At 36.0% G+C, this 26,027-nt stretch overlaps 2 protein-coding genes across 21 annotated transcripts; both read right to left on the bottom strand.

The window, feature by feature from the left end:
- Positions 1 to 415: 415 nt before the first annotated feature.
- On the bottom strand, positions 416 to 25,591 carry LOC127264395 (protein Dr1 homolog). 20 transcript variants are annotated; one of them, XM_051293880.1, is made up of 9 exons: positions 25,428 to 25,576; positions 24,849 to 24,932; positions 24,383 to 24,404; positions 23,374 to 23,477; positions 11,003 to 11,063; positions 5,450 to 5,539; positions 2,546 to 2,640; positions 930 to 998; positions 416 to 846 (listed from the first exon to the last, which is right to left on the bottom strand). In XM_051293880.1, exons 4-9 carry the CDS (start codon positions 23,455 to 23,457, stop codon positions 718 to 720), a joined length of 528 nt encoding a protein of 175 aa, XP_051149837.1. In that variant the 5' UTR covers positions 23,458 to 23,477; positions 24,383 to 24,404; positions 24,849 to 24,932; positions 25,428 to 25,576; the 3' UTR covers positions 416 to 717. The 20 variants fall into 20 exon arrangements, with proteins under 20 accessions (XP_051149837.1, XP_051149836.1, XP_051149851.1 ...); XM_051293879.1 differs by lacking the exon at positions 24,383 to 24,404; XM_051293894.1 differs by lacking the exons at positions 23,374 to 23,477; positions 24,383 to 24,404 and adding an exon at positions 16,986 to 17,131 and having other exon boundaries at positions 11,003 to 11,058.
- LOC127264394 (uncharacterized) lies at positions 18,544 to 23,356 on the bottom strand. The gene is made up of 2 exons (XM_051293877.1): positions 21,952 to 23,356; positions 18,544 to 21,734 (listed from the first exon to the last, which is right to left on the bottom strand). The coding sequence occupies exon 2, from the start codon at positions 21,020 to 21,022 to the stop codon at positions 20,144 to 20,146; it is 879 nt and encodes a 292-aa protein (XP_051149834.1). The 5' UTR covers positions 21,023 to 21,734; positions 21,952 to 23,356; the 3' UTR covers positions 18,544 to 20,143.
- Positions 25,592 to 26,027: the final 436 nt, after the last annotated feature.

Raw genomic sequence — 26,027 nt, 5'->3', positions numbered from 1 at the left:
TGAAATACTGCTGACTTATCGAATCGAATTTATGCGACTTATCGAATCGGATTTGTGCCCATGAAAGTATAATTAAGAAAGTGCTAATCAGCACATGAAAATATAAAAACTATCACATAGAAGTAAAACATATAGTCCATGTATAAATTATTATTTGAATTATTGTGTTATATATATATATTTGTATTATATTAACATATACTTTGTACTATTGATTTATATTTCACACGGTACCGTAGCTAATTATTACTATCAGTTTATATTTCACACGCTGCAATAGCTAATTATCGTTAGCACAAGAACAACCAAGTAGCATTGTTAGGCAATGCAACTCAGCACAACTCTTAATATATGCAGCGGCAGATGATATAATATAATACTATAACATAATTTCTACTTCTTCATCTTCTACATAGGTGGATGAGTAAAAATCATACCAATGATTACAGATATATATATATATATAATTATAATATATATATATAATTATATATAATTGGGTAATGTGTAGTGTAGACACAACTGACTGACAAACTGCACTTATGTACAGATAAAACAACCTCCTTCATAGTACGACAGCAGAAAAGGGAGGAAGAGGGAGTCAAGAACAACAACAATGCTCTTTCTCTCTCTCTCTCTCTCTCTCTCACTAAAAATTTAGGTATTAAGACATTATCATCACCTGAGTGTATTGGAGTCCCTCTGCTCTGCTCTACTCTACTTGGGCTCTGAGGCACCTCCGTTCATCCTAGCACGCGCCTCCGCAAACATTCTCTGTTGCTCTGCTAATGCCTCTTCTTCCGTCATCTCTGCTCCGTTGCTCCATTTACCACTTCTCATGGTGTCCTTTGTCAAACTGCTTGTCAGAGAGAGAGAGATAGAGAGAGAGAGAGAGAGAGAGACAGACAGAAACAGAGAGAGCTGCATACCATAGTCTCAAGCCTGTGCTGCTCATACGCCGCACAGACTTCATCAGTATACTCCGCAAATCCAAGAACCTAACACATAATTAGCGATAAGAGATTTTCAGTATGACAGATGTTTCAATAACACTACAACATATCAAGGACTATATTCAATTGAAACTTAAAGCCCTACAAGGATAAAAACGGTGGATGAGATAAACAGCTGAGACACTCAAGTAACCTTAACCCGATCCTCTCTCCATCTCAGGTTTTTACTTAATTTAAAAAGCGAAACCATCCACCATATGAATACGATAAATGATAAAAACATCAAAAACAACTCGCTCACTCAATAAATCTTCACCATCTCAACGGATATTTAGAATATGAATCACAAAATGAGGTCATAAGAAAAATCTGTTGTTAATGATAACAGATTGAAGCTTATGAAAATTTCACAGACCTGCAAGTATGGGGCAAATACTTCAATAATCAATCACTTGGCGGCAGTCTTCAACATCGTTAAATCAAATTATTTCAGCTTTAAAACTTAAATGATTAATACAGACAGACCACAGGCATAATGGTTTGTGGGTGTATAAACACCAATGAAGAGCTACAGTAACTAATTTGGATAAGAAGATATAAATAAAACGAAATTCACAGTCAGCCCTGTCGTCCAAAAAAGCATCAAAGCAGAAAAAGTAACGTGGCAGTTATTTGAGTTCATCTTGGGCTCACCATTCATCCTGTAAAACAACATATTGGGACTGAAGATTCAAATGTGGCTGAAATCCTTGCTATCTCAGAAGTACTCGAATGTACTTTGGTACAACTAGGTGCTTTCCCACAAATTGTTGAGCATGACTCAAAAAATGTACTTGGTTGGTTGGATGGATTCACAGTGCTGCAATCCCTTGGAGATTGAACTTAAGTATAAACAACCTCTACTACATTTCTACAGCCCCTTCATCTCTTTACGATACATCTCTCGTAATATTAATGAAAAGGCATATTTCTTTGTAAATTGTTTAGAAATAGGACTTGCAACTATTCAATTGGCTTTAACAATTTATGTGACACCCCGACCCGCAAGCCACGGAAAGCCGGGCGTGTCGAGATTATAGACCGGCCCCACAGGTCCACACAAGTCCTTTCAGCGCGCTTATGTCCTCACTCTCGCGCACCTTGAGAGACTTTCCAGAAAGTTACCCATCCTTAAATTACTCTAGAGCAAACACTAGTTCTTCAAGTAGGACTTTCGAAAATAAATGTACACATTGTTGACATGAGTAGTCTATTCAATCCATTTAACCTCTAATCAACTTCGGATGATCTAATACCAGCTCATCCATACACGGGAGTTGGCCAAGCAACGACCCAACTCCGGGGTATCACAATCTATCTCGCAGTCTTGTTTTTCCATTTCTCCATACTATTAGCCCCTATTTCCAGCTCTCATTCCATATCATCCATGTAATTCTATCTAAAGGGGCTCCTAAATTCCTTGGATGGTAATCCACCTATCTTATTTTATACTTGACGCTTCTTTCCAAAATAATAATAGCAATCCAGTTAACTATGTTTAAGTTACATATAATATGATAAATCATAACAAAATTAGCATTATAATTAAACACCTCTAAGGCCTTGATTACATGCTCTGGTGCAATTGTTCTTTTCTCTTCTTTGTTACAAACTTCGTTGGATTCTGAAGAAACAAGATTAATAAATTCTGCAAAACAAGGAAAACTTGCAAATTAACCTGTTATTGAAATGGAAGTTCATGCTAATAAATTTACATGATATTACAGTTATATGGATGGGTGCAGCAATTAGAAGGTTCAGTTTTATCTAACAACTAATTATAAATGCTAATATCTGCTCACGGACAGGAAAATAACTTCTCATATATATTGGAAAAAAAAAAGAAGAAGAAAGGAAGAAACTTCTGTGATCTATGCCATTTGAACAGTGTACTAAATCTGAAAAAAGCAAGGAAAATATCAAAGACTGGCTCTTATTTGGTTCTGTTTTTCTTGGGTGGGAACATGGTCAGTCCTATAGGCATTCACAAAGCTAATAACTGTTTTAAGTCATTTCTACTTGCTGTCACCACCTCAAGCATCAAGAAATTGCTACGTCGAGCTATTATTAAAAAATAATAATAGTAAAAATAAAAATCTTTTAATTAATAGGCATACAGATTTTTAAATAAATATGCAATCTTCAGGTAGAATAATTACTTTCTTTAGTTAAAAGACACTCATTGGTTGCTAAAAATGGATTAGGGTGTGTTTGTTTTGTGAAATAATTTGAATGAAAATTTTTTTTTCTATGAGGTATAGAAAATTGTATAGCTAATATAAAAATAATAAATGTGTGTAATGTATTAATTTTTTTGAAAAAATGTGTAAGAGAAAAAACAAAAGAAACACACCCTTAGTCTCTTTAACCAGAAAGCATGGTTCATGATGATTTTAGTTCCACACAAGCATATCAAGAATATCAATGTAAATAATATCAAATTATTAATTACCAGATTATGAGAATAAGAAATATCAAGCATAAACACCTAAATAATAAATAAAACACCAAAAGGAACCCATAGTGAATAATTCCAAGAAACAGTATAATGTATAACAAGACAAGTACAACATTCAAGACAGTTGTTGGTATGTGCATCATGGAAGGCATAAAGCTCATTACTAACCTAAACAAAAAAAAAAGGGGGCTCTCTACTAATCTTCCGTGATGGTGTATTTCTTTATTAAGGCCAAATAATTTTACTCATCTTGAGTGCCTGTTGGCTAGATGCATGGCACACCATTGTTCATACAACTTATAGACTTGTGCTGCTTTTTCTTTTTTAAGGTATTGTGATTAAATGCGATATTTTGAATGGAAAATGGATGTTGAATATAGTGTTTTTGGAGGGAAGTTTAGAGGTTGAATAGCATAAAAAACAAACTGGTTAAAAAAACACAAGAAACCCTTGGTTCTGTTTATTCTGAGTGTTCTTTCAAATTCATTACTATGCAACTTCATGGTTTCTAAATCCTAACGAAGAAAAAAAAAAATACCAATTTTCTATACAAAACATCAAAAACCATTTCACGCAAAAACACAAATCACAAGACCAAAATCAAACACAAAGTAAAAACACACCATTAATCTTTAGTCACTTTTCTGGTTTTTCCAATATATATATATATATATATATTTGTATTTATGCTCTCTTCCAAATGTAACTATAATTATCATTTTCTACCTTTTTTTTTGAAAAAAATTCTAGATAACATTTTCAATGATAGAGAGATGTTAAATCATAATCACCAAGATACTATAAAAAAGATATTATTTTATTTGTTAACATATCCCCATGTAAATTTTACCTGTAGTAAAGAATTTGATATATCAACAATTTTAAGTGCAGAAAGCACAGAACCACACTGTGGCTAAAGAATCTTTGAAGTATTATGTGTCATGCACCATAAACAACTATGATTCAATCCATCAACTAAAATGAAATGAGGCAAACAAGTAAAATACTACTCCCTTCATTTCATTTTAATTGACACGTTTTTTTTTTTTTTTTTTTTTTTTTTTTTTTTTTTTGTCTATTCCATATTAACTGACATTTTTCTATATTTAATAAATTTATCAATATTAAACATACTTAAAAAATTTAAATTAACTTACTTAAATTTCTAGCACCTTAAATGTAGGATCCACACAAAACTCTTTCTCTTTTTTCCTCAATCAACTTAATTAAATTTCTAACATGTTACACATAAGATTCACTCAAAATCCTTTATTTATTTCTCTCTTCTTAATAAATAAATATTTTTAATTACATATAAAATTTTCTTATATTTAAAAAAAAAAATAGTTTATATTAATTATAAATAAATAAAATTTTCCATTTAATTGTATTATATAACATTTTATTACCTTATAAATGGTATCCATATTTTATAGGCTTTACATAAATATACGGTTTAAAATATTTAAAATACTTATTCTAAATATTTTAATTATATATATTAATTTTTATTTTAAAAATATCAACAACACTATTCACAAAAATTAAATAAGCTAATGTCATAAATCACTATCATTAATTCATTAAACCTCATTATCTTAAATATACCGTGCCACAAAAAAAAGTCTCAATTAAAATGGGACGGAGGGAGTATTATTTAGTTGACTCGTTTATATTTTTTTTTATGATAACATAGGAACCCGCAGCCGCTACCCAAAAGTGCGCACTAGGTAAACTCCCGATCGAACCTAATACTTTGTAAACTAAGCCTGACAAGACAAGTCATACTAGGCGAACCATGTGTGGCAGGTAAACCTGGAGGCGTCGGGATTTAAACCTATGACCTCACAGTCACAAGTTCACTCCCACAGCACCAGACCATCCTTGCGGGACGACTCGTTTACATTTTTAATCAAACAAAAAGTAGTATATATAATGACTTCATGATATAATATCATATAATATAACAATTAATGGAGATAAACAAGATAATACGAACCTACACAACATTTAATTAACAAATCTTGTGTGTCCCTTGCAACACGAACATCTGGAGGGAGCATCTCCTTAATAATTTTTGTCATAGTTGCTGCAAGAGAATAACTGTCAATTAGAACTTATGATAATAACTTGCCATTCAACATAACAACCGATTGGATATTTCTTTTAAATTTGAATTTAGCATTTGAATATCTTGTTGGAACTAATATGATAATTTGAAGAACCAAACATCATCTAATACAAATACAGAAAAAAGAGAAATAATTTAATTTATTATCGTTAAAATATAGTTAGAAGCAATATATTATATTTATGGTAGTTATCTTATTTAAGATATTCGTGGGATTCTTGTCTTATTTAGACGATTTGTATATCACTATAAATATGTACGTATTCTTATGATTAAAATAGAGAATTTTAGTTTCATATTCTAACATGGTATCAGAGCCAAATTCTCTCCGGGTACCTCCATAACCCGTTTTATCCCGTATATATTTTTATATTTTATTAATGTATTTGCTTCTATCCACGATCATGCTGTTATTTTCATGTCGTCTCCGCCTCTACTACTCCACTTACAGAGTCTACTTTCGACTCTAACGCCGTTGAGAGTCCTGTTTTCGACTCTAACTCTATTGAGAGCGAGAGAGTCCTGTTTCCGATCTAGTTCCGTTGTTAACGAGCGAGTCCTATTTCCAACTCTAACAGTGTTGAGAGTTCTGCTTCTGACTCTGATCCAGTGGACGGCTACACCACTTTCCGTCAATCTTGGCAAAGTCAAATTCGTACGTGGAAGATCTCGGCTATATCTTTTTCGGCAACTTCTGACAAACTCAAGTTTGCTCCATCATATCTTGAGTTTGAGGAGGGGTGTTAAAATATATTTAAAAACAATATATTATATTTATGGTAGTTATCTTACTTAAGATATTTGTGGAATTCTTGTCTTATTTAGACAATTTGTATATCACTATAAATATGTATGTATTCTTATGATTGAAATAGAAAATTTCAGTTTCATATTCTAACAATTATGATAGTTTTTAAAATTCAAGTGATGTCAAGTAATATATCATTTCTAAGATTGATGTGGTGTTTCTTTATTTTTCCCCTTGATTATGTATAGATTACTTGCAGGGATTTAGAAAATATGTATCAAGAATATTTAGATTTGTAGCTGAGTGCCAAGTTATATTTATTCATTGTAATTTAAATGTAAATTATTATGGAGAACTTTAATGGTAGGAGTATTCATAAAGCTGTTTTAAAGTAAAATATACACAAACTTAAATCATTCAATACGTTTTCAGGAATAAAAAAGGTAGGAAAAATGAAAATAGATAATAGTAATAACAAATTAACCATATTCTAAATTCTATTACATAATAAATACAAAAATATAAGGGAAGCATAAACGTTTATTATTAGTTGTAATTAATCATTTTACTTATCAACGCCCCAACTGTATACATTTTTCATGATATAACATGCGGGTGTTAATAATCTTGGTCGAATTTCAAAAGCAATACTGGATCATTTATAACCACAAATCTCAGCAAAAAAATATGAATTTGACATATATGAAAACTCACCATCATTTCTAATGTTATACATGTAATACCCCGTAAAATAATCGCCGGTAAAAATTGAATTTGGGCCAAGTAAGGTAAAATAAATAATAAAGACCCAAGTCTTTTATATTTAATAAAGTATAAAATAAAATAACATAAAAAAAAGAAAAGAAAAAACAGCCAGCATACACGCCGCCAACCCCCCTCTTCTTCCTTTTGGTCTCTTCTCGTAAGGTAAGTGGAATTAATCTTAGATAGATGATATGTTCTAATCGTTAGACCCCATCTATTGATATTTTTAAATTATTTTCAAATGGGTTTGCCCTAAAAGTGTTAGGTTTTGCCAATTTCTTCTGGGCTTATGTGAAGATTATTATAATATTTTAAATTAAAAATCGTAAAATTTGTGGAATGAGTTTGAAAACCCTAGTTTTGCCTTAACCTAGTTATGGTTTTTTTTTAAAAAAGATTTATGCCTATTGGGATGGACATTTTTTTCAATGTTTATTTGGAAAAATAAGGTGAGATTATAACGAACTTGTTTGGTTTTAATATTCCACTTTTTGGTTGGTTAAATGTCGGCAATTGAAATGTTTTGAGTTTAAAGATTTCTCTTTCTGAAATTTGCTAATAGCATGTTAGTATTTGGTCAAATTGGTAATTGAAACTACCTGTCAAGCCCGATCAACTCGTCGATCGTTTGGATGATAAGACATAGCCTTCCACCTCTGTGCCTTGCAAACACATAAGGGTATACCAATATTTCAGGATAACTAGCTAACCACGAACTAGAAACCGAATGGGCTAGGTCGAGATGGCGAGTTCCCTTTTTGGGTGATTCCGAGGTGCCCGTCATTCACGATAAAAAAGGTCTTTGGACCGTCATCCGTGATAGAGAGATGAATTGCGTACAATATCCTCTTGGTATATTATATTGGAGACTAGAGGGTTGTGGGCCGTTTGGCACCCCTCGCAAACTAATAATAAACTGATTTACGTGTACTTTGGGTTTTGAATCTTTATGTATACATTGTGTAGCTTTCCTTGAGGGTTGTGACCATATGCTTATTATGTGTAACTATGTGACGTGTCATACGAAGTAATAAGATTGGAAAACCGGATCGAGTCAGCCCCGATTAAGGCCTAATGAAGTTTTCTTCGTGATGAGCACATCACTATTATTTGAGAATGAAAAGAAAATATAAAGGAGGCGCTAAAAGACTCGTATGTGTGAGTTATTCTTATGTGATATGTGACATTTTATTCAAATTATCTTTTTCAAATGATTTTTGTGGCATTATACCGTATTAATTTATCTTCAATTAATTGCGCTTACTCAACCGTCGTGTTGACCCTCTTTCTACAAACTTCTTGTAGGTGATGTTGCTTCTGTTATACCTAAATGATGCATTCATGTCATATGATCAATCGGGGGAACTAGAACTACTCTATCTTCTAGAATGCGTTTGAAATTCATTAATTATGTTTAAGAACTAATGTCTTTTGAACTATTTCCAACTTATGCTTTTGACTCGAACCTTATTTATTTAAATGATAAGCCGGTGCACTTTAATTCTAAATCTCTAAGTAGTTGTTTTGTAATAGTTATTTTAGCCTTAGCGCCACAACGTAGGACTCGTTGGTTGATGAACGAGCCTTCCGATATGGCGTAGCGGTGACACTCCAGGTTGAGCCGGCCAGGGTGTTACAATACATACAGATATATTATTATTACCAATTCCTTCTGCCCTATTGGATTGAACTAAACAATTATAAAGGAAATAGCACAAAAAGTTAAAATGAAGTGAAAATTTGAAATATCATGTTAGATATATATATATAATGTATAATAAAATAGCTAATGAACATTTATATAAAGGTTTAAAATTTCAGAGAAGTTCGAAAGAGCACAGCCAAATAAAAAAATGAAATCAAACTTTAAAAAAGAAATGCCCAATAATGGGGATGGCACAAAAAGTATCAAATATCTACACAAAAAAAAAAAAAAGATATCAACTATAAAGTTTGACACTGTAACACCCCGGCCGGCTCAAACCGGAACGTCACCGCCACGCCACACCGGAAGACTCGTTCATTAACCAACGAGTCCTACGTTGTAGCGCTAAGGCTTAAATAATAAATACCAACAACTCATAGGGACTTAGAATTAAAACGCACCGGTTTATCATTTAAATAAATAAAGTTCGAATAAAAAACATAAATTGGAAATAGTTCAAAAGGCATTAGTTCAAAACATAAATTGGAAATAGCACAATCAATGAATTTCAAAACATTTTAGAAGGTAAGGTAGTTCTAATTCCCCCGATGGATCATATGACGTAAATGCATCACTTAGGCATAACGGAAGCATGATCACATACAAAAAGGATCGTAAGAAGAGGATCAACACAACGGTTGAGTAAGCGCAATTAATCGAAGATAAATTAATACGGTATAATGCCACAAAATCATTTGAAAAAGATAGTCGAATAAAATGACACGTATCAAATAAGGGGAACTCACACACACGAGTCTTTTAGCGCCTCCCTTATACCTCATTTTCATTCTCAAATAATAGCGATGAGCACATCACGAAGAAAACTCCACTAGGCCTTAATCAGGCCGGCTCGACCCGGTTTTCCAACCTTATTACTTCGTATGACACGTCACATAATTTCACATAACAAACATAGGGTCATAACCCTCAAAGGAAACTCCACAATGTGTACATAAGGGTTCGAAATTCAAAGTACACGTAAATCAATTTATTATTAGTTTGCGAGGGGCGTCATACGGCCCACAACCCTCTAGTCTCCAATATAACATACCAAGAGGGGATTGTACGCAATCCATCCCTCCATCACGAATGACAGTCTAAAGACCTTTCCATCGTGAATGACGGGCACCTCGGAATCACCCTAATAGGGAACCTGCCATCTCGATCCCTCGACCTAGCCCATTCGGGATCTAGTTCAAGGTTAGCTAGTTATCCTAAAATACCGGTATACCCTCACGTGTTTGCAAGACACAGAGGTGGAAGCCTATGCCTTATCATCCAAACAATCGACGAGTTGATTGGACTCGACGGGTAGTTTTAATTACCAATTTGACCAAATACTCAACATGCTCTTAGGCAAATTTCAAAAAGAATGTTCTAAACTCAAAATATTCCAATTGTCAACATTTAACCATGCAAAGTAGGATATTAGACCCAACAAGTTCGTTATGATCTCACTTTATTTTGCCAAATAAACATTCGAAAAATATTTCAATCACAATGGGCATGGTCTAATTCCAAAAATCAAAATATTTAAATATAATCGTAAATCTTTTTTCAAAAACCATAACTAGGTTAGGGGAAAACGAGGGTTTCAAACCCATCCCATAAATTCCACGATTTTCAATTTAGAATCCAATAATAATCTTCCCATAAACATTATAATCAAAGAAATTGGCAAAACCTAACACTTTTAGGGCAAACCCATTTGACAAGAATATTGAAAAAGATATCAATAGAAGGGTCTAAGGATTAGAACATATCAATCTATCTAAGATTAATCCCACTTACCTTAAGAGAAGAGACCAAAAGGAATTTTGGAGAAGAAGAATCCCCAAGGAAGAAAGAGGGCTGGCGGCGGCGGCGTGCATGATGGATGCTACTGCTGTTCCTTTTCTTTTTTATTTTTTATTTTTTATTTAACATAAAATACTTAGCCCTTTATTAATTATTTTATTCTACTTTGGCCCAAACTCAATTTTTACTTCTAATTTAAACCCAACTCTTTAATTTATTACACTAAAAGACCAAAATATATTATGCCCAAAATGAAATTTGTCCGACTCCGGCAAACTTCCGACGATTATTTTACGGGGTATTACAGACATAAATCATTTCAGATAAAATTCCAAATATGTGAATCATGAGAATATTAAAACATTGACATGAAAAAAAAAAAAAAAAAAAAAACAAAGAAACAAACCTTTAGGAAGAGAAGCATCCTCTTTTGTTCTACCAACAATGTCCATCGGCTCCATTCTAACCTTCAAAATACTCAATGCAAAACATATAAATAATCACAAACCTTTGTAAGATAGATATATTTAAAAAGAAAACAGAAGTATTAAATTTTGGTAATCATTATGTGATAGCCAAATGTTGAGAAAAGATTATATTATTTAATTAAGCTGGTTAAAATAAGCTGATTTACATTTAGAGTTGGAATTGATTTAGGCTAATTAGCATAGACATAACGAAGAGATGTTCATGACAGATGACCAAGGCAGAAAATCCAACTGAAGTGAGTTCAAAAAACAAGAGAAAAAGGAAGAAGATATTAAAAGGACATCCTGTCACAGAGATAACAATTAAATTACAAACATCAAAACCATACATCAAGCTAAACTAATAATTTTTCACACGTACAATAATTATTACAGAACACTCTGATGTGGAGGTAGGGACAATGCATGGTTAATTTTACATACGCAAGCGTGACAATGAGGATCTGAATATTGTATATCCGCTTCAATAGAATGTTAAGTGAATTAAAGTTTTTCATGAGAAGTGGTTGCTTAACATTAGTAAAGAACCACTAAATCAACTTTATAGTGGTAATCTAAGACATAATTTTTGTTTTAAGCCAACACTCAGCAGAAAAATTTGAAAAATCCTCCCAGTTACCACTTAGCCTAATAAGTGTACTTAAAATGCATAGCACTCCGACTATGAAACACTTGGATTTACTAGTTGAACAATGATAACCTCTCAATCAACCATATGAATCTAACAGGAAAATATAAATTTTACTGGATTAGTATCCCTCTTTTAAGCTCCTTATCAACTGTTTGTCCCACTGTTGTCATGGCGTCCCGGCGCTTTTCGGGGAGCGCCGGGTCTCTTCGCCTCGCCATATTAAAAAAAACGGCTTAGGTCAGCCTTAGCAACGCAGTGGCAATGCCTTAACAACGCCATGGCAATTCCATGGCATTTGGCAGGCTAGTCCAGAGCTTTGAACCCGATTGAATCTAACTTGTCATCATCTCTCTCCCCCGCTCTCCTCTAGTCTCTCTCCTTTTCTAGCCACGGTAGTCCATTGTCTACAACCACTTCATCCTATGGCGCACAATAGCTCTCCTTCACTCTCTCTTGTTATATGCTTAGGGTTATTTTTATTTTATTAATATTGTTAGTATTTTGTGCATTACATGATTATCTATTATTTATTTTTATGGTTATTTATTAGGTAAACTGATTTTTTAGCCTTTAACCGGACTCTTTTATCATTTGAGTTTCATAATTGGAGTCTATTGCAAAGTAGTCTCGTAAGTGAAATTTTTTCGCAATTTTAGTACTCCGGCGCTGAAAATGCCTACGTGGCACTCGCATGATTCTCCGGAGGACACGTGTCCATCAGGTAAGCGACACCTGGAGGACATGTGGATCTTATTTAATTATTTTTATTTTTTAGTTTATTTATTGTCTTTTCTGTAAAAATTAGAGATTTTCAAAAAAATAAATAAAATTTTTAAAATAAATAAAAATCTACGTGTCCGCCATGTGTCGCTGACTTGGTGGACCTGGTGGATACGTATACTCCAACGAGCCACACGAGTGCCATATAGGCATCTCCGGCGCCGGATAACTAAATTGCGAAAAATTTTCACTTACGGGACTAATTTGCAACAACCTCCATCCGGTTACGGGACTAAAATGATAAAGGGATCCAGTTACATGACAAAAAAAATCAGTTTACCCTTATTTATTTTTAATTTTAGAATCATTTTTTTATTTTCTTTGTTAGTTATTTCGTATATTCCAAACTTGAAGTAAAAAGTGTCAGAGATCCCAAATCCCTAAAATACAGTACATAAAAAACTAAAAAATACACTAGAACTTGAGAAAATTAAAATGAGCGATCTCCAATAAAACTTTTCGTGAGATGATTGAAGATGCCATTTCCATCCCCCATCAGTTCATTTAAATAAACCCCACTCGAACTGTCCAAAACCGTCTCTGAGTTGATTACCGAAGGTCGTGCATTGAACCGTCGTCGGTTACCCTGTCCACATTAACATCGGTTGCCTTCAGGAACACGTGGTAAATCGTACCCACAACCGACCAACCAACAATTTTATCGGTTCCTTCACAACCATCCGACCCAGTAATCGAATCCGGAAGAGCCTTTTTACCTGATGTGCCAACCAAACGAATCCAATGGTCTGTTAAGTTCTATAAGTCGAACCTACCAACATTCACACATGGCCCACCACTAGGCCCACACCCTTTCCTTCTCTTGGGCCAAAATCCTAATTTAAATATTTAGTGCTCAACAACTTGCTCTCTCCACGTCTGACTTTCAAACATCATACCTTGGTCTTCGGGACGTTTGGAAGTCTGAAACTCAAAGCAACAATGTCATCATTACGCCGTTCCGAGTCCAATTACAGGGTTTTACAAAAACTCTTTCCCTCACAACAATTCACTTTATCATTGTTGAACTAAGTCCTTCGTCTTCCTCAACTTCTCTTTTGCCATTCATCAAATTCAGTCCTTTGTTTTCCTCATCACAAATCACTGCACTTTTATCTTCATGGTCAACCAATATGTTCCTACCTTCCCTTTCGATGGCTCCGATCCGAAAATCCCTTTTTGTTTCATCTAGAGTGCTAACTTCCACCATTCATTTTTACTGTACAACCACCAAAGATGCGTCCCGAATGAGGGATATCCTTGAACAAGAAACCCCTTTGCCATCAAGAATGTTGCTTTCAACCCCTCTTGCCTTTTAGACACCATAAACACTCAGCTCAACGACCCCAAAGATAGCTTTCGCACTTGGCATTCCAGACTACTACTCCACTTTCAAGAGCAATGGAAACGCCAGGGAATTGACAAGGCCATTCTTCTTTCCACCAAAGTACTTCATCTCTATGATAAGGTTTTGTTAGCTGTGGGCACTTTCTGGAATCAAGAAATCGGCATCTTTCTCTTGCCTGCTGGCCTTATGGGTCCAACACTGATGGATGTGGCCATAATAGCCCATCTCCCCATTGTGGGCGAAGACCCGGCGGTGGGTCCCTCAACGGCCAAAAATCCACATCCGACCATGCTGGCTGGTCGTGTCCAACCTGCAAGACAAAAAGTGGACCAACTTTATAACCGACTTCCAAGAAGAATCAGGCACCCTTGTGACCGACCGCAAACATACTGCCTTCATACTATTTTGGCTTTGTAGGTATGTCATTCTCTCTTCTTCTAAGTGCATTCTTCCCTCTCACTTGGATTTAGCTATCCAGATCGTTTCTGGTCGGTTTTCTCGATCGGAACCCTCTTTTTTGCCAACCTTTTAGAAGGTCTATCCCGAGTCAGCAACCGTCTTTTTAATGTTACAAATTAGATACGACTGCCTCCGGCCCTTTTTGGTTTCTTTCGACCCAATTATCTAGCAAATTACTTCCGACAGCCGTAGCAACTTTCGCTTTTATGTTTATGAAAGTTTGATGCAATATGCTACCGAACTCTTCTGGTCCTACCCAGACATTGATTATCTTTTACCATACCCGAATCCATTACCTTATCCAACCTATCTTTTTTTCCTAGGATCCTGCCTTGAACCAAGATCCCTTTTTCCTTAGCAAAAGAATGGACATAAAGAACAATAAGTTCTTCTATGCCTTTAACTACCAACCTCAATATTTGGAGCGCCAGTTCGGTTGTTGCTAAGGCCTTCCTGGTCCGCTGGCCCGACCTCATCTGATAACCCAAAGCCCGAACAGCCTTGTTATCCCCGAACTCATCCAACTATTTTTGACTCAGTTTTCTGCCTATATCACTTCTAACTAGTACCTCCCTTTCAAAACCCAACCTCAAACTGTCGAACTCTTCAGAGAATAGTGGTCAACCACATAGGCTTTGTTTGTCCCGTCATCCTACCAAATGTTAACGACCCTGACACCAACACCGGCGCTGGTCTTATCTCGCCTGTTCCAGCACCGCAAAAGAGACGGGTGGCTGCAGCAGATGACGGCCCCAACAAACCCAAAAAAAAAAAAAAGACGAAAACAACCACCCAAACCAAACCATACGAACCAGCGGATCGTGGGGCAGTGAAGGATTACTTGGTCTCTCTGCCCATTGATACAACATTGGATGCCTCCCCATATCCGAAGTGGCTTCAGTAAGTCCCAGTTTCGTACGTTTATAAAATTATGCTTATTTTTTTCTAACAAGCCATCTTTGCAGTTGGTCCGTCTCTGCCTCCTCCCCCGACTCCTGCACCAATTGCTCCCCCAATCGGAACAACCGTGAACCGACCATCTACTTATTAATCCTGAATCATCGGTACTTCACGCTTTTTTTCACTATACCTTCAATAACTTAGACATCCCATTCTCACGATTCACCGGCACCGGAATTCTCTTCTATTTTTTCCCATGGAGAATCGCCAATGATCGGTCGGTCAGAGGAACCGACCTAGGAGAAAACTCCCCCACATTCGACGAATTCTGAAACCCCCAACATCACGCCGCCGAACCCAATAAGTACCACTTCGATCCTTAATTTCAAACCTCCGAATTTTATCGCATCGATCTGTTGGCCACTTCTTACAGACTCAAAACGCCCTTTATACCGTCCGACAAGATGCAACCGTCAATCCCTCCGAACGATATATTGAATCAACAATCGACAACCCACATCCCAGGGCCCGCCCTTCTGTTGTTGGTCCTCCGACTGCCGACCCTCCCCCCTCTCCGCGGTCGGCCCTACTGCGGCCGCCCGTCCTGGGATTTTAATCCAAGAACTATCTAAGAATTATCTTATTCCGAATCGAGGGAAGGGACCATCAATCAAAACCTGGGAGAAGTGGTGAGTTAACCTTTACTTTGTATTTCCAATTTCCACAAGTCTCACGAGCCTCAACTGTCCATGAACACAGGGTCTAAACCAGTTGCCGCTGACCCAAGCTGACTCCCATGAGGGAAGAAGTTCGGTGTCGGAGCTTAGGCGCTCTGGGGTCCACCCCCGTGGGTCCCCTAACGAGTTTCCCCAGTTCTGGCCATTTCCGAAGCGACGGCCGCCCAAGGTCAAGTAAACATTTTCGAAAAAATTCTACCTCTTAATCAATGTTTCTAACTTCATTTTCCATATTCAATTGGACAACAAAACCCCGATCTGTCCTTCATTTCTCAAGTACCGGTCCTATCAGCCGGCCGACCAATTGTGATTAACTGTGCCACACTATCTTTTGCTGACTTGAGGCTCGAAGACCTTCAAGCTTTGGCTCAAGTCACAATTGACTTGCTGATTCAGCATCCTGCTGTGTCAGCGGCTACTCCAGTTCTCCACCGACTGATTGAGCGGATTACCGAGCTTCAAGCCGACCTCCAAGTAATCCGAACTCCAGCAGCCGGCCCATCTCAACCTCCATCCATGGCGACTCGAACACAATTGAGGCAACCTTGTCCAAGACAAATGAGGACCTCAATTAGGCTGACGCGAGACTGAGCAGCCTCTTGCAAGCTCAAAACATCTTAACTGAAGACATCAACAAGAGGGAAAAAGAACTGGAGCGCCTCCAAAAATAGCTAGACAATCTGCAGAGAAAGCAAACTGCCCTGAACAGCTGCATCGAAGAGAAAAGATGTCTGATTGCTTACTATAGATAGAGCCGATTGAATCTGTAAAATGCATTGCAAGCATCCATTCGTTCGAAGCTCATTCATGAACATCAGATAGCCTACCAACAGCGACAGGCGGCTCGGTCCAAACAGAAATGGACCGACCTCCGTACCGTCCTTGATGCTTTGTTATCTCGCATGTAACTTTTGACTTAATTAATATAACATTTGTTTTGGCCCAACAAACATGTCTATCTTCACGGATAAAAAAAACATGATTTGCACGCTTAATCACCACAAAACCAAATCTAAACTCCAAACTTTTCACCCATAAATAAATCAAACCTGATCAAAGGTAATGTACCAAATTTTCCTCGATTTCCCCCCGCAAAATGGCTTCCCCACGCATTCACATTTCATCTAGCAATTGGGAAAATTCCCTACAACCTTTCTTCGTAGGGCAATACCCCGTTGGCGGCAATGTTGAAGACCTGATACAAGAATAACTGGATTTCAAATTCAAATTTTCGCCAAAAGGCAGAATAACAATGCATCGTGTAATTCGCCTAATGGAACATGTCTTCATTAGGTATGCGATATACTCAGTCCCATTCTTGACCTTAATCATCACATGTGTAATACCCCGGTCGGCTCAAACCAGAATGTCACTGCCACGCCACACCGGAAGACTCATTCATCAACCAACAAGCCCTACGTTGTGGCGTTAAGGCTAAACTAACCGTTACAAACAACTAATAGAGATTTAAAATTAAAACGCACCAGATTATCATTTAAATAAATAAAGTTCAAGTCAAAAGCATAAGTTGGAAATTAGCTCAAAAGGCTTAGTTCTTAAACATTAATAATGGATTTCAAAAGCATTCTAGAAGGTAAAGTAGTTATAATTCCCTCCGATGTATCATATGACGTTAATGTATCATTTCGGTATAATGGAAGCACCATCACCTACGAAAACTTGTAGAAAGAGGGTCAACATGACGGTTGAATAAGCGCAATTCCAAAGATATATTAATACGGTATAAGTTATGATTCACGAGTAAATGCCACAAAATCATTTGAAAAATATACTTTGAGTAAAATGTCACATATCAAATAAGGTTAACTCACACGCACAAGTCTTTTAGCGTTTCCCTTATATTTCCTTTTTATTCTCAAATAATGGTGATGAACACATCACGAAGAAAACTCCACTAGGCCTTAATTAGGGTCGGCTCGACCCAGTGTTCCAACCTTATTACTTCGTATGATACGTCACATTATTACACATAACAAACATAGGATTACAACCCTAAAAAAAAGCTCCACAATATGTACCTAAGGGTTCGAAACTCAAAGTACACCCAAGTCAATATATTTATTAGTTTGCGAAGGGCATCAAACGGCCCACAACCCTCTAATCTCCAATATAACATACCAAGAGAGGATTATACGCAATCCATCCTCCATCACGGATGACGGTCCAAAGACTTTTTTTATCATGAATGACGGGCACCTCGGAATCATCCAAAAAGGGAACCCGCCATCTCGATCCCTCGATCTAGTCTATTCGGGTTCTAGTTCGAGGTTAGCTAGTTATCCTAAAATACCGGTATACCCTCACGTGTTTGCAAGGCACAAAGATGGAAAGCTATGTGTAGTACCCCATAAAATAATCGCCGAAAATTTTCCGGAGCTTTCCGGAGTCCGACGCTGGAGCCGAACAATATTATTTGGGGTTTAAGTTGCTTGGGCTTTTGGTGTGAAAAATATTATAATTTGATTAAAATTAAGGTGTTAGGGTGATTGGACCAAAGTTGGGCACAAAAGGAATAAAAAAAATTAAATATGTATAAGCCAAAGTCTATTTTCTTTAAAAGAAAGAAATAGAGAAAAGGCAGACAATGTTCCAACCGCGTCCTTTTCTTCCTTGGAATTCTTCTTCTCCGAAACTTTCATTTTGGTCTCTTCTCTTAAGGTAAGTGGGATTAATTTTAGATAAATGATATGTTCTAATCCCTAGACTCCTTATGTTGATATTTTCCAAAATTATTTTCAAATGAGTTTGCCCTAAACGTATTAGGTTTTGCTAATTTCTTCTAGATAGATTATTATAATGTCCCCTAGGGCTTATGCGAAGATTATTATAGTATTTTAAGTTGACAGTTGTAGAATTTGTGGAATGGGTTTGAAATCCTAATTTCGCCCTAACATAGTTATGGTTTTTGGGAAAAGAATTATAATTATGTTTAAATATTACTCGCTCCGTCCGTCTCTAAGGGTCACATTTACCTTTTGCATTATTGTACTTAACATCATGGTTGTCACGGCGCCCTTTTGCGGCGCAGCGCTAGGGGACCGCCATACCGCCATGGCGACATGGCGCCCGCTATGGGGACAAAATGGCGAACGAGGCGTAATATGTATAAAATTAAATAGATATATATAATTATAAATAACATATGCCTTAAATCATAAAAAGAAACATAATACCATAAAAAATATAATTTCAATCATCAAACAAAACAAAATACTATCCATGAATCTCTAAGCCACCAATTTAATCATCTCAAATTTCAACAATCAAAGAGCTCAAGTCCACCACTACCACTAGGAATATCTTCCAAATCATCATCCTCAATGTCATCATCTAATGATACATCTTCATCGTCTAATTCTTGCTCCATCAATGCCGAAGTTGACGTTTTCTTACGACGTCTAGAGTATAATTGTATTGATGAACCCGATGTATCTCCGATATTTCCCCTTCTAGGAATATTGCGGCATTCAAGATTGGCCGATGCACCCATAGCTTCATCAACACGACTCTATGTAAGATCCTCTCCCGAATGAACTATATCATTGGTGTCAAGAACCCACTCATTATTCCATTCAAATTCCTCCAACACCAAAGAATTGAAGTTCTTTCCTTCATCGCGCCTCTTTTGAAATCTATTCGCAATTTTTCGATTGTATTGAACGAAAACTAAATCGTTCAATCTCTTATGCTTCAATCTATTTCGTTTTTTCGTGTGAATCTATAAAAAATAAATTATAATATATTAGTATATGACTACAGTAGCAATAATGCTTATTTATAAGTAATTAAATACTTACAAATTCAAATGAGCTCTAATTGCGTTCACACCCGGAGGACGAACAACAAAGACTAATTATACGGAAGGCAAATGATTGAAGCTCGAAATGAAGGCCTCCAAAAGCATTCCACCAATCAACTAAAATTGTAAAACATTAAAAAAATATGTTTAGTTCGATCTTTAAAGAAAAATGGAAAATAAATAAATAAAATAGAAATTATAAAAATTAAGCACTTACGAGGACTTTTTGCCTTTTGTTGCTTAATAGCCAATTGCTTTCCGAAGCTTCCCCACATATTATCATAATCATCGACTTGATCACAAATCTTTGTTTGCAATTCATCATCAATGACCATTTTTTCAAGAACATCATTAAACATAGCTCGTGCCTTACGAGCATAACTTCTTTCAACAAATTTGGCTTTTTTTCAAAATCTTCTTTGATTTTCTTTTAGCTTCATTCATCGCTACTGCAAGCTCCGACATTGCTGGCTTCTCATCCCAGTCAACGATCCTCAAAACAATTAGAAGTGGATGCGATGCTTTTATACAATACTCCACACCAGTCCAAAAAGGAGAAAACAATACCGTGTTTGCTACTAATCTTCCGGCATTTGTATTAGTCGATTTCGATGCAGTCCAATCTTCGCTAAAAAATAAGCTCCTCAAAGCATCCCTATGCTTATATAAGCTCTGCAAAGTCAAAAATGAAGTAGCAATTCGGGTAGGCCCAGGTCTCACAAGATTATTGCCGTCCGTCTTCTCCCGCATCGCATTAAGGAGCCTTACATGCTTATACATATAGGTAGTAACTCTTCTTGCATTGTCAATCTTTGCCCGGAAAACAGACAATTTCCCGATATCTTCCAACATAAGATCAAGGCAATGAGCTGCACAAGGAGTCCAATAAAAAGTGGGTATGCGCTGCTCCAATATTTTACCCACTGCCTTGAAATTGGCACCATTGTCCGTTACTATCTGAACCACGTATTCTTTTCCAATTTCTTCAATTTTCGCCAGAAGTAAATCCGTCAATAGTGATGCAACTTGCGCTTGACTTGATGCATCAATCGACTCAAAAAAAAATGTACCTTCTGGACTATTGACGAGGAAATTAATCAAATGCCGCCCTTTTTTATCCGTCCACCCGTCGGCCATAGGTGAACATCCGTATTGCTTCCAAGCAATAATATATTTTTCCTTCAATGTTTGCGTCCTTTTTACCGTTTTCTCCAAAAGAGGGAATCGTAATTCATGATAACTTGGACCTTCTACACCCGGTCCCATCTGCCCCGCTGACTCAAATCATTATCTCAAAACTTCGAGACTTTGCCACATTGAATGGTATGCCATTTTCGTAAAAAAAATCGGCAATATATCCATGAAATCTTTCGATCTCCTCCTTGCTCCTTGTACACGCTTCCAATGTTCTTTGACTTCCACTACTCGTTTTGCTATGTCTTTCCTCAATGACTTCCTCCCGGGTTTTTCTAAGCATTGAAGCAACCGACTTGCTTTTTTTTTCACCTTGTGACGGCATCGATGAAAAAATTAGAACAGATTGCGAACGCTTTCTCTTGTTCAAAGTACCCGAGCTAAGATAAGAAACTGAGTCGTGCGATACCCCTTGCTTTGCTCCTTGAACATTCACATCAACATCGTCGTCAATGTCGTCGTCGTCATCTAATTCAACACGACTACGACTAGGCTGCTTTCCTACTGTTTTTTTTTTAGGAATTCCCGCATCTCATTCCGGATTTCTTCGGTAGTTTTTTAATACTTCTCTACATCTCCAGAATTTCCAAGCATGTGTTGTTTCAATCGCTTTATTCCCGATCGTACTTGTTTATGGCAAAGGGAACATTCTACCAAATCTCTATTTCCCAAGTCCGGCCAAAAAGCATATTTCCAACCCGGATCATTTGACTTAGCTTTTCTTTTGGGATCTTTGGTTGGATCTATCGTTGACGCTTCACTTTCGGCCATAGCAAATTTAATCCTATAAATATTTATATATCAATATGTCAAAATAATACAAAATAAATAAAAAAATTGTTTTATACAATGAAATATTATAAAAAATATATTAAAAATATTATTAAAACAATAGCTAATAATAGTAATATAATATATATATAAAAAAACTAATAATAGAATAATAATAATATAAAAATAAATAAAAAATAAAGCATATCCACGATTAAGATTTCACTCACCCAGGAGCGCGGCTTCTGTTCGGCGACTGGTGTGACGCGGTGGACTGGAGCGGCTTCGGTTCGGCGGACTGGAGCGGAGGCAGACTGGAGCGGGAGGGAGATTCCAGAAGCGGCGCAACAAATCAAACAAGTTTTTAGAAGATACTTATATTCAGACCGTTCGGTTCAGGTAGGGCTTGATTTCGGGTAGAAATCAGTTAAGGGTAGGATTGGGTTAGGCTTGATTTCGGGTTTGGGCCACACGCCGCGACGTCGCCATGGCGTCGCCAAACCGCCGTACGTCACAAGGCGGGGCGGTGACGCCTGGCGCTCTCCGAAAAGCGCTAGAACGCCGTGGCGTCGCCATGGCGCCGTGACAACTATGCTTAACATTAAAAATATTCTTATATTTATATATTTGTTTTGTACAAATATCATTTTATTAGTATTATAAAACACTAATTGAAGTATTTTTGCAATTTTTTCTTAATTTATACTATATTTTGATATAATAATTAATATTCAAATATCAACACGCAAAAGGTAAATGGAACTTTTAGAGCCGGACGGAGGTAGTATGGTTTTTTGAGTTAGATTATGCCTATTGGGATAGACATATTATTCAAATATTTATTGGAATCGACGAGTTGATCGGACTCGACGGGTAGTTTTAATTAACAATTTGACTCAATACTCTACATACTATTAGGGCAAATTTTAAAAAGAGTTTTCAACTCAAAACATTCTAATTGCCAACATTTAACTAAGAAAGAAGTAGAGTATTAAAAATCTAACTGGTTTAATAAAATATCACTTTATTTCGCCAAATAAACATTTAGACAATATGACCATCCAAATAGGCATAATCTAACTCCAAAAATCTAATATTTAAGATAATCGCACATTATTTCCTCAAAATTCGTAAACTAGGTTAGGGAAAAATTAGGGTTTCTAACCCGTTTCACAAATCATTCACTTTCCTACTTAAATAACCGTAAATTTCCCTATAAACCCTAAACATCATCCTAGGGTATGTCTGTTTGGAGGTTTGGATTTTGGATTGAGATTTGAATAGTAAAAATTTGAATTTGAATAGTTGTATGATGTGAATATGTATTGATGTGATGTTTTAAATGTAAAATTAATTTTTAGTATAATATAACAAATGAAAAATAGGTGTTTGATTTTATGTTTTTGGAGGAAAAAATTTTGTGTGAATAGTAGAAATCACACAAATCCTTCAAACAAAAACACGCATAATAAACTTCCTAAGAGGAAGATGGGAAAATCCAAGGTTTCAGAACAAACCCATTTAAAAATAATTTCAAAGAAACCATCAAGAATCAACAAATAGGCTTAGAAACTATAACATATCATTTATCTAAGATTAATCCGACTTACCTTAAAAAAAAATCCAAGAGGAAGAGTTTTTAGGAAAAAAACCTCTAAGGAAGAAGAAGACCCTAGGTGGTTGGCGGCTGGAACACGCTGTCTGCCTTCTCCCTCTCCATGATGTACATGGAACATACCAACTTAACAGGCAAACCCTATTTCAGACCAAAAAAATATTTCCCAAAATTAACCACACTCGCAACCAATTCTCATTGTTCAGTTTCTTTTCATAATTGAAAAAGCATCAGGCACCAGCTTCTAGAATAAAGGACTAAACATCTAGCAAGTCCAGGAAAGTTATCAAGTTGAACAGAACTTCTGCAATGAGAAACCACTATATATAAGTATTGCTCTTAATTATCTTACACCCAAATGAAATTTGGATATGAACTACGTTATTTCCTCAGGTTGAATAACATGAAGAAACTGTTAAAAGAGTGGCTTGCTAGTCCATACCTCTGCATCAATGGCATGCATGCTCAACCACAAACATACTCTGACTTCAACCCAAAAACCACTACATTTATAAAACCCTTGCCCCAAGAGACCTCTGGCCAACACAAAAAGTCATAATCCCAGACGAATTAAGTGAAACAAGAACTTTGTGTGAGATGGGAGCACCGATCATGATAAGATGAAGAAGGAGCATTTGGGTCCATAATAGGGTAATGTGGGAGGGAAGATTACAGATGGAAAAGGACTGTCATGCAAAAGACAGCAAAGATATTAGCTAGGATATAGAAACGAAAGCACACCCCCAAGGCTTAGTCAGAGCTGATACAATATAATTGCTTCAAATTCATATCTACTATCCTACAGATATGTGACTCAAAAAGCAACAGAATTGAATTTCTTAATGGAAATGCAATGATTATGAAGATGAAGCTTTCTGAGTTTCACCTGCTCTCTTTAGTCATATAGAACATATTCAAAGACAACTTTTCACTAAAACAGAAATGGTGACCATCAAAGAGACACAATACACATAAATAATTACGATGATCCAAAGATCAAAGGCTTATTCAATGACCAAGGAGACCATCCAAGAAACATGGCTCACCACCCTCGTAGCAACTGTGCACCTGACCCAAATAAGTACCACATCAAATTCATATTGTAGCCAAAAGATGCTAACGATAAATAGTGAAATATGTTCAAAACTAACAGAGAGTAGTGGCCACCAGTCTCCATCCAATTAATACAAGATATAGTGTTATAAATAGCATTCTCAGATGTTAGCTGCCATATCTTAATCAATTTAAGATCTAAACCATTAATGCAAGTTATGTAACCTTATATCATGAACAGACAGGAGTATTACAGAGCGATGTATCTATTTATTTTAAGTTCAAACACCACCAGGAACCCAGCAGCAACACATGATGTCTACAGAAGTATAAGGGCGGGGGGAAATGCCCATCATTAGCAAAGCCAGAAAAATTACTCCAAGAATGAAGAGCTTATTGCATATGTACTATTCACGAAATATGAGTAATTGATTTGAGCTTCCTTACTATAGAACTCACCGTTCTCCCCAATGGAGTTGAAGTCCACAACCTATTTTAAGCCAACAAACCAATCTAGTTGGAATTGAAGCTTGCTCTTGGCTCCTATAAACATGCAATACTGAATTAATTTTATAATACGTTAATTATAAATTCTTTTCACTCAGAAAGAACAAAGTCAGAGCTTGTTATTTTTGGGGTAATAATTATTGTGTTTTCAGCATTTCTGTGCCAATTGGTGCAGAAAAGGCGACTTTACTATCCAATAGTACCAATATCTTGACAATCACACGAGATGCCTGTACGAAACTGAATTCGGTCTTGTGCGTAAGTACGCATTCCTCTAACATATCAAAACAATTTCATATCCCAAGGCACCAGTTTCCAAAATCTCACACTAATCCAAACACAATTCCTAAATTAACGAAAATGATACCAAACACATGGAATGATGTAGAACAAGAACTGTGCACATACGCCACGTACCAATTCATAAAATTACGCAAAAAACCTAGTAGAATTGACAACACAATGTTGGAACCCTAAGTGGCGATTACGTAAATCAATGAAAATTAAACATGAGGCTAAAAATTGCGTCACCTTGATAGAAACGGCGGCTTCCAATTGAAATCGAAGCAGGGGAGCGCCGTTGACAACGCCTGCAACTGTAGCTGCGCAGCGAGGGAGGGTTTCGAGGTGGAAACTTCGACGTCGTGCTGTGCTCGTCGGATGCGTAAAAACTGACATTTACAGTCTCTTTTGTTTCGCTGCCTTCCTTTTTTAAAAAGAAAAATATTATTAATCTCAATCCTAATTTTTTCATTTTTTATTTTACTATTTATTTTGTCACTTCTATATATTTTAATTTTATTTTAAATTTTAAATTTATAATATTTTTTTAATTACATTAATTAATTATTTTAATTTATAATTATACCACTTATAAATTTATGCGTGCAACGTCGGAGTACTATTATATATTGGTGGCCTTTTGGTTATTAGTCCAAAGTCAAGCCGTCAAGGGTTCTTTTATTTGTTTATTTTTTTATATGATTAATAATCATCTCATACTATTTTTTTTTAATAAGAATTAATTTATATTACATACCCCGTAATCTCAAAGTTAAAATAATTTTTTATTATTTTTATTTATTTCACTCAAAAATATTTTTTTTTATTTTAAAAATAATAATTTTACAT

This window comes from Andrographis paniculata, unplaced genomic scaffold (assembly GCF_009805555.1).
Source record: "Andrographis paniculata isolate CXL003 unplaced genomic scaffold, ASM980555v1 Contig70END, whole genome shotgun sequence".
Lineage (NCBI taxonomy): Eukaryota > Viridiplantae > Streptophyta > Magnoliopsida > Lamiales > Acanthaceae > Andrographis > Andrographis paniculata.
The sequence above is the reverse complement of the archived record's forward strand: the minus strand, read 5'-3'. Positions and strand labels throughout refer to the sequence as shown.

Coding starts and splice junctions, on each gene's coding strand:
- LOC127264394 (XM_051293877.1), bottom strand. CDS start 21,022: ATGGGACCGGGTGTAGAAGGTCCAAGTTATCATGAATTACGATTCCCT.
- LOC127264395 (XM_051293878.1), bottom strand. CDS start 25,574: ATGTCAGTTTTTACGCATCCGACGAGCACAGCACGACGTCGAAGTTTC. Junction 999..2,545: donor ATGTAATCAAGGCCTTAGAG/GTGTTTAATTAT, acceptor ATTATGTGTTAG/GTTCTTGGATTTGCGGAGTA. Junction 847..929: donor AGCACAGGCTTGAGACTATG/GTATGCAGCTCT, acceptor AGTTTGACAAAG/GACACCATGAGAAGTGGTAA.